At 32.9% G+C, this 9,758-nt stretch overlaps 1 protein-coding gene across 1 annotated transcript; it reads left to right on the top strand.

Annotated features, from left to right (window-relative positions):
* The first annotated feature begins 5,057 nt into the window (after positions 1 to 5,057).
* LOC117125298 lies at positions 5,058 to 6,431 on the top strand. The gene is made up of 4 exons (XM_033271769.1): positions 5,058 to 5,112; positions 5,606 to 5,656; positions 5,773 to 6,101; positions 6,229 to 6,431. Exons 1-4 carry the CDS (start codon positions 5,066 to 5,068, stop codon positions 6,321 to 6,323), a joined length of 522 nt encoding a protein of 173 aa, XP_033127660.1. The 5' UTR covers positions 5,058 to 5,065; the 3' UTR covers positions 6,324 to 6,431.
* Positions 6,432 to 9,758: the final 3,327 nt, after the last annotated feature.

Below are 9,758 nucleotides of genomic sequence, written 5' to 3'. Positions count from 1 at the left end.
CTACTATTTCATGTTCATATAAGTTGATCATTTGCCTACGACAGACATGAACAGTAGTTGGCAAGCTAAAGGCGCAATTCAGTTGCCATGGCATACCAGAAATACTGAGAACAGACAACGGTCCACAATATACTCATTAGCAGTATTCGCCAAATGCTTCAAATCATATCATTAAGGTATTTATTGCACAATCATAAAACATTAAAATATATAACAGCAGTCAAACAAAGGAAAGACTGAAATTGTTATATTTACAAGGGAATTAAAAAAAAAATTAATATACACAATTCATAATTAGGCCTACAATTAAAATATACAATTCAAATTACAATTCCAAAATACAATTCAAAATTACTTATATGAAAAAAGGAAGTAAATATATAGGAATGTACACATAAAAAAAAATATATTTACGAAACTGTTCGAAATTATTCAGGTTAGCATATGTCTAGCAATATATACGTTAAGATTCGTAGTAACAGTAATCAATTAACCAAAATGACATCAAAAAAGCACAAACAAACCACAAAATTCACAACTTCAGGACAAGACAACACTAAAAAAAAAAAAAAAATTACTATTGGTTTTTGATGTTTTCATTATGTAAAACCCTATTCATTTGTTTATTTTCAATTATGCGAAACGGAGTATTTTCGAATCTGTTCGATAATTATTATAAGTTTAAGATATGAACCTTAATAAAGTTCATTAAGAATTCCTATTATGGAGGGGATTGCAGAGTTCTTATATCTTTTAGTTTTGGGAATGAGTCCTTGGAGTTTTCTTACTCTTCTGAGTGAAACGTTTGAGTCAATACGTCTGCGAGGTAGCATATGCGAGTAGCGTTCAGAATTGTATAGCGATTTTGCAAATGAAGTCAAAAGAGTTCTCCTTCTTTCAACTGATTGTATTGTCACACCCAGGAGTTTGAGAGATAGGACTGGTTCAAGGGAATGATTATCCAATACAATATTATTATTATTAACAATGTCACCATTAAGGAAACTAATTGTCATGTTATAACATTTCTGAGTTGTCTTTACACAATGATTGAGGTTATTCATAAGAACTTGTAACCTACTTTGGTTAACATGATTCCGATTGACAATATCAATAATGCTGAGATCGTCCACATATTTCCATCTGTTTTCAGTTGACATGGCTGCATCGTTAATCATAGCAAGAAAAATAATTGGACAAAGTTTTGTCCCTTGCGGGACACCACATGAGACTGTAAGTGTGGAGGAAATTTCACCTAGGAATTTAACAGACTGTTTACGGTTAGTCAGAAAATTAGCAATGATAGGAATAATTGAGGGGTTGACATTCATTTTGATTAGCTTGTGAACTGCAATCGTGTGGTCAATAATATCGAAGGCTTTTTCAAAGTCTACCGTACAAACATTAACAAAATGTCCAGGTTTTTCAAGTCCACGTAGTATTGTGTAACATACTTATTAGATAGTGATTAACAGAACTGCCTTTGATATTACCAAACTACTGAGTATCAATATTGTGTTTCATATCGTCCATTACCCATTCTGCTAAGAAACCTTCAAAGATGCGAGCTAAAATTGGAGTTATAGAGATAGGTCTAAAACTTGCAAAATCTTTTGCACGCTTTACTTTGGGGACAGGGGTGATGGATGCTATTTTCCACAAATTCGGAAAAGTTCCCTGAATTAGACAGGAGTTGAAGATAATAGTCAGCGGCTCTGCTATCTCAAATGCAAATTCTTTAATGAGCCTTATAGGGAGGTCACTCGGGTGTCCAGCTTTAGATGTATTGAGACGACGAAATTGAGTGTACACCTCGTTTCTGGTGATGGCTGGTGGCGGTAACACAGGTAAATATGTAGGTAACTTTGTGATATCCAGAGCTGGTAATTGCGAGCAAATTTTTGCAAAGTGTAAATTTATTTCTTCAGCGAGAATACTTGGTTCTTTATTAAGACTATGAAATACAGCATCACACCTCATCACCGTCTTATCCACAATTCAATGGATCGTTATAGAGAGCAGTGCAGACTGTGAAAAGGCTATGGAAGAAAAGTACACACAAAGGCCTAGCCTTATTATGCTATCACACAACCCCTCTTGCCAGTTGTAACCTATCACCTGCCCAACCTTTAATGAGACAAAACCTCATAATCTAATACCAATACCAACAGCAAAATCACTCCTCTAAAATCACATAATACCACTGACATTGAACAACGGTTCTGGGCAGATAAATCTAAGCAGAAATACTACTACAAAAAGATATGCAGCAGAAATCTTTCAGCTCTTACACCAGGAGATCCCGTCCTAATGACCCCTCTACCAAGATCAAAACAGTGGCTCCCAGCAACCATCATTGAACACCACGGTGTATTGGAACACAATGGACGAATGTATGGCAGTAACAGAAAGCACCTGCGAATACCAACAAGTGCAGCAAAACAAAGGCAACACTTTCGAACCAGAAATAGACCTTGCACCTCATACTTCAAATGACACAAGAACTACACCAGTAACGTTACCAATACCATAATTCGCTACTCCAGAACAGAAAAAAGAACAGCCAAAAACCAATCCAGAAGCAGCCGAACCAAACTACCAATAAGCCGAGAACACGTTAGGATTTGTAAAGAAATAATTTTGTTTAAATGCTGTAAATACATATACCTAATTCATAAAAAATTACATACACTTTTTGATGTTATTAACTATGCAACTTTCTGCAAACAAACTCTCTGTTAACATCAACTAGTGTTGTGCTATTTTATTTCGTAACTCAAATAAACTAATCCCTTTTGACAATAGACAGATTACAATTAACATTAATTCCGGACACACTTGGAAAACGCACATTAAAGAAATAAAAAACAAAATTTCCAAAAAAATGTTGGCATTATTTTTAGGCTCTCTTCTCTTATTCCTCTCCATATCCTCCGTATTGTTTATTTCAGTCTCATCCTCTCATATTTAGGTTATTGCAATATTGTTTGGTGCAACTCCTTCCAGTCTACAATTATTATTTTTTTGGGAAACAAAAGAAAGCTATTCGTATTTTATCTGCTCCACCACCACTAGCCCACACTGACCAATTATTTAATTCCCTCAAACTACCTAAATTGCAAGTTATCAATATACTGCAACAATGCAACTTCCTGTTTCCTCAACCAAGTCCTTTAATCTTATTGTGAATGTTTTTCTTTTTGTGAAAATGAATTTTTTTGGCCTACCAGACTCATTTCATTTTGAGTGAAATAAAATTATGAATTATGAATTATGAATCCCCAACAACTTATTTCCTCAGAATTCTTTTTACCACAATTATTTTACCAGAACTGGCCTAAATCTGCATATTGCACTACACAAACAAACATCTTTTAAGTATATCAGATTTGCCGGTCTAAAACTTCACACTAATTTACCAACTAACAATCTGTATCAAAGAAAAGCTTTTTCATCATTCTTATAAAACAATTTGTTTTGTCAATAAAGTCAAGATATTAGTATTCCTTAGATGACGATCGGTTGTTATACATATTTTCTTTACTTGCTCTGTAACCTCTTTGTTTTTTTTTATCTGTTCTCTTCTGTTATCTATTTCATGTATTTTTATTTTCAGGCGAACCTATTACAAGCTTTGTGGCTTTTCTGGTTTTGCCCTCTTCCAATTGTTTTCTTTTTAAATAATCATTAATCAATTGTTAACTTTACTATTTTGGAGAAAATAATTGTTGTCAACTAATATCGTATATTTAAACCCATTGTTGAAACGTTATTTTTGCCAGTTTCTCAAAGAAGTTAATTAAAAAGTCTAAACTATTTACCAATAATGGTGTATTTATAGCAAAAAAAAAATAATAAGTTCGTTTAAAGACAATGTCTTTGGGAATCTTGGCCCTAGAATTTTTACCCTTTTTCCATTTTATATTAACTCTAGTTCCTTCACGATATATTAAAAAAGTAAAACTAACTCCACTTTTTAATGTTCCATGCTTAATATCTTTTAACATTCCTTTTATCTTGCTGTTAATTTGTATTCGTTAAAAAAGGCCTAATTAATTTTTGTTTGTATTTGTATGGTCTTTAATAAAAAATATTGTATGCTCCAGTGATAATTTTTAATGCATATTTTATTGCCTTTTACAAGTAAAGATTATCATTATTATCACGAAAATATTAGTTTTCGCATATTTTATAGAACTCGCTAAAATTTCATCAACATGGAAAACACTGACAAATATTTAACCCATGGCTAGCCCACCTGCGATTAAAATGCAAGCATTTTAACCACCAAGCTTTTTAACTTAAATTTAAACACGATTATAACGGGATCATATATATTCGCAATATCTTGGTGATACTGTTGAAATGTTGCCGTAAATTTTATTTTAATGATCATTAGTACTGTAAAGGTTTAAAAATGTTTTATCAACAAATTTTCTATCATAGGACCAGCTAATAAAATGCAGTATGACGTACCTGTTACTAAGTAGTAATGATGTATTTCATTCTCAGTCTGTACGTGAATGTCACTTCCAGAAAATTGCAAATCGGTCGTTGTTAACTGAATTGCGATCTATAACACGTTTTGGTCGACCACACTTCACCTCATTACCATCCCGATGTGAGTGTTACTTATTCAGTACGTCTATTTATATACAAAAGTTCGTTGGCATCTATGAAGATCCTGGATTATAAGATTTATGTACAATACCATAATATGTCTCTTGTGTGAATAGAGTCTACTAACATTACATTGAATCGAAGTCACGACGGAAACGTTACACGTCATAATTTGCATACTTAGCTCCGCCCACTTCAAAGTGCGCATGCGTAACTACAATGGCAATTTTTCTTACGTTCTGTTCAGGACGTTAGTTTGATTGGTTTAGCGTACTCATGAAAACGTTAATTGTCTGAGTGGGCGGGGCTAAAATGACGTAAGGATTTTAGTAAAATAGAAATGCTGGTGAATCTGACCAATCAGTGAACAGCACTAAATTGTGGGTTTGTTATATTACATCTTGAATCTTACATGTGACTTTTTGTGAGTAGGAGTTTTGGAAAAATGGAAACGACAAGGAATCCGACCGGTGAACTTTCCGAAATTCAATCGTGAGTTTATTATATGTAAACAAATCATTTGTCAAATGCACATGTTTTATGTTTACATTCACAGAGTGCAAATTCATAGAACTCTGCAAAAAAGGAATACAGTAAATAAACTTAGGTGGATCCTCTATACAAAGACTGCATATGAACTGAGGCTATGCCCTGGAGACATAGGCCGCCTAGGCCTATTATAGGTCTGTAACGGTGTAGGAAAGGCCTTCCCTAATAAATATAGGACTAGGCTTTGGCCCGGCACCCACTTTTTTTCCAATATAGTATAAATAAAAGACAAATAAAAACAGAATTTGAAGAAGTTCTCTGTTGGCCTACAATGCAAACTTATTACAGTAGTAGGTCACACCAAATCGAGTAACTGTGTTTTTCAAAACAATGAAAAAACGTAAATTGTTCCAAAAAATAATTGAAAATTAATATAAATTGTGTTTAATTATATCATATTTTAATTATTTTATTTTATTTATTTTTGTTTGTTTAGTGTAATTGCTAATCCCATCCCGATGGCTTTGCAGACTCAAGTAAGAAAAAGGTATATGTATTGTTATATTATAGTATTTCATAAATTCAAGAATGGATACATTTTTTCATTTTCTTCTTTTTAAGTCCCTATTGTTCAACCTCTTTTATATTATCCTAATTTTTCAGAGTAGTCTGGAATGATAGTAAAGACATTTCTTTACTTAAGGAGATGATTGTAACAAATCCTTTCAGCTACAAGGAAAGAACCAGGGAAAGGGGGAAAATGTGGCAATCTGTGGCCTCTAATCTAAATGCCATGTGGGAAACTGATAAAACAGATAGCAGAGGCTACAGGGAGCTTTACAACCTCCTTAAGACAAAGCATGTAAAGGAGCTGGTAAATCTTGAAAAGGAGTCCGAAACATCAAGTCTTCCATCTGGTAATATAAAGAAAGAGAAAGAGGATGAGCAGGAAATGAGAAATAGATGTCTTAATGCCATGACACCAATTAAAGGTAAGATAGTTTGAAATTATATCCATATAAAAAAGGATAATACTTCATAAACAATCAATCGTGCTTAATCATAAAAAAAATGTAGATGTGACTATGACAATATTTATTGATCTTATTTGTACTGCAGGACAAAGAGTGAAGATGTGCAAGACAAGAAAAGAAGGAAGTCGAATGAGACCATGCTCAAGAAAAAATGGAGAGAGAGTTAAAGTGGAGAAATGAAGAGAAAGAATTGAAAGAGAAGCAGATGGAGCAAGAAGCAGAATTTAGAAAGCAAGAGGCTGCTGAAAGAACCAAACAAATAGATTTGATGCAACAGCAAATGCTACAGCAAACTCAGCAGATGAAAGATATTATGATAATGATGTTGGAAGTATTAAAAAATAAGTAATCAAATAATTATAAATATGTGATTAAAAGGTAATTTAAATAATTTAGCAGCCCCATTTGAACACTAGCACTCCAGAACACAAGTGCAAAGAGGAATACATCACTACTTCTACTACTACAGTACTTGAAGAAAAGTTGTTATACAACATTGATGGAGTTCATATAATTATTTAGCAGTGAAGCAGTTACCAATGTGTTGCTGTATTGAAGAAACTTTTATTTGAGGGAAGGACTCTAATAGGATACATTATTGCAAAGGCATCATCTTATTTGCCATGAGGCCCTAGGCTACTTTCACAAACAATTAGAATAAACACGTTATATCGTCATTGCGGACTTATAAAATCCGCATACGCTATAAAACTAAAAGAAAATGTATGCTTTTGGAGTCCGTACTGGGCCCAAAAAATCCGCAATGAAAATATAACGTGTTAATAGATACATGTGATAGAACAGAGTAGGCCCAGGCCCTACTACTAGATTAAGGTAAGTAAAATTGTTTGTAATTTGGCTTCTTTAAATTTACTTCACCAATAATATACTTTTTGCATAAATAAATAATAGGTAGGCTGGGCCCTAGGCCTAGAGAAGGATGTCCTTATCCTTATAAGGTGAATATATTAGGGAAAAATGTTGCTTAAATATAAATATTTAGAAACAGTTTATGATGTCCTAATTTTTTAACAACCACTCTAAAATGGTGGTAATTGAAAATACTCCTCTAACGTTGGTGGGTCTAGCCCAAAGACAGATGTTGTGACCAAGCCATAAAGAATTGTGTGTGCATTTGTGAGGAGGGCACACACAAGGTAGATTTTGCCCACGGCACTCAGATTCATTTTTAGATTTTTTTTTTTAAATCTAAAAACTTTTTTAATTTACCACCTCATTGAATGTCCACTCTACGCTGACTCTAACAGAACTCATGTTAGCATTGTATTGTTCCTGAAGTTCTGTAAAATGATTTCCTTTAAATGGGCCTTGAAGTTGACGTCGTAACAGGTATGCCGGATCACCATATAAGCATAGAGTATTGCCAGTAGGACCAACTGAATATTGCTGGAGTTGTTGGAGAAGCCCAGAATCTGCAAGCATACCACTATCATGCCGTTTTCCCAAGAAAGGGCCAGTCATATGAGCAATAAGTCCATTTGGTGTGGCAACCGGCTGGAACATGGCAAGAACTCTTTTATGTCCATTGTATATCAGTCTTTGTCGTTCTCCTGGACAGCAAATGGGTCTAATTGTCCCATCGATGAATCCCCAGCAGTTGTCTAGTGGAGCACCTTTTGCATGTACTGCATCAGCAAAGTTTTGCAAATTATGTGGTGCCAGCCAAGGTTGATCCAGAGATGTTAATAAGTGATGAAAGTTGTTGTAGATTAATTCCAACACCTCATAAGTTGCCATACACAACTCTGGGACAGAACGGCCAAACATAGGAATTAAGTCTGCATAGCGACACGGATATGCACATCTTCTTAGCAGTGCACATAGTGCTTCTGTTCCATCAAATATAGCCCTGTTACGGCAGCGTATTTCACCAGGAATGTGGAAAACTTCATTCAGTTTAAGAATGTCATTCTTCTTGAATCTGAAATGATTTAAATCAAATTCGAAACCATGCATAATGTTGCCATATAGAAAGTGAATTTCACTATGAAAAATAACATTGTTTCTTGTTTTGTGCTTTTTGTAATCCAATTGTGTGTTGGTTAATATTTTTATTGTCATTAAATTTTCAATGTTTTGATATTTAAAATTTTAAAAGACAATTTCTATGTTTGTGCATTTCGTCAACTGATTTATAAAAAAAAAATAAAATAAAATATTAGTTAATCACCTTCGCTCATATCTTCTAAGGTACTGAAAAAATAAAAATCATTTTGGGGAAAAATTGTTTGAAAAAAAAAATCAATAACTAACAAAATATTTTATTTTAATTTATTTTTTACATTTTTGTTAATTTAATTGAACAGTTAGGCCTAGACATAGTAGGCCTAGATATCCTTCGTATTTTATATTAATATGTTTTACCAAGGGTGAAATTTGGCAGTACACATTGTTTTTATTCTATCAATCATGTTTTACCAAGGGTGATATTTTTATTATTTCATTAAAAAAAAAAACAAAAAAAAAAGCAAACAAACCTTCACTCATCACTTTTATTTACCATCCAGACTTCTAGCTACATTAGAACAGAAAGGGTGATAAACAAACTAATAATAATAAAGATAATATTTTTAGAATAGTGTCTTAGTTGTGTGTGAAAGATAATACATTTGATAAACATACATATAGGCCTAGCTTAGCTGTCCTACCGTACTAGGGCCGGCCAGGCCCACGGTGGACTTAGGCCTACGCTAGGGCCTAGCCATAAGATCGACGATCGTTCATGGAGAGGGAAAGATTTACCTAAAGTAGGTTTCACATTCATCGCCTTCCAAATTTTTCAAATTCAACCGATTGTATCGCCAATTGAAGGTAATATCAGATTTTTTGACCTATTTAAATCGTATAGAAGAAGTAATTCTTCTTCGTAGATAATATCAAGCGCATATAAAAATTCATTTTGTTGATTTCCTTCCATTTTTATGTTATGATATTACGTCATCCGCATACGTCCATTCTAGTCGACCGATCTCAACGACTTAAACATTCTAATTTGCATACGGTCTCTTAGCGTTTCGATTTCGAAAAATCCCTACTCTGAGCTCTCAGAAGGGAAGCTTCTGCATACACAAGTGTGATTAGGTTGTTAATTTCAGCTTTATTGTAGTTTTTTTTTTAAATATTTGGTGTGCTGAACAATTTCCTTGCCGTTTTATATTTTTTACTAATCGTTTTAGAATGTATTAATTATTCATATTTATGATGTGCTTTCATTTTAATGCGTGATTGCCGCTGCTCTGTTGTTCATTGGCTATTTTAAAAACGTTAATGTTGTGAATTCTAATTTAAACTTGACTTTGTATAGGCCTAATTATTCCTTGTATTCTGTATTTTGATTACATTTTAACTTTTGTAAAGCGTATTGAGCAGTGTTAATTGAAAATGCGCTATATAAGTTATTATTATTATTATTATTATTATTATTATTATTATTATTATTATTATTATTATTATTATTCAAAATTATTTTGATACTTTGTTTTTGTGATTTTTTAATTTTTAATGCTGACCAAATAAATAATGAAATGAAATTATTATTATTATTATTATTATTATTATTATTATTATTATTATTATTATTATTATTATTATTAT

This window comes from Anneissia japonica, unplaced genomic scaffold, assembly GCF_011630105.1.
Source record: "Anneissia japonica isolate Jap-2015-1 unplaced genomic scaffold, ASM1163010v1 scaffold582_len29601_cov100, whole genome shotgun sequence".
NCBI lineage: Eukaryota > Metazoa > Echinodermata > Crinoidea > Comatulida > Comatulidae > Anneissia > Anneissia japonica.
The sequence above is the reverse complement of the archived record's forward strand: the minus strand, read 5'-3'. Positions and strand labels throughout refer to the sequence as shown.

Excerpts from the sequence above, each read along its gene's own strand:
- LOC117125298 (XM_033271769.1), top strand. The coding sequence starts at position 5,066 with ATGGAAACGACAAGGAATCCGACCGGTGAACTTTCCGAAATTCAATC. Across the intron at positions 5,113-5,605 it reads GAACTTTCCGAAATTCAATC|TGTAATTGCTAATCCCATCC; the intron begins GTGAGTTTATTA and ends TTGTTTGTTTAG. Across the intron at positions 6,102-6,228 it reads TGCCATGACACCAATTAAAG|GACAAAGAGTGAAGATGTGC; the intron begins GTAAGATAGTTT and ends TTTGTACTGCAG.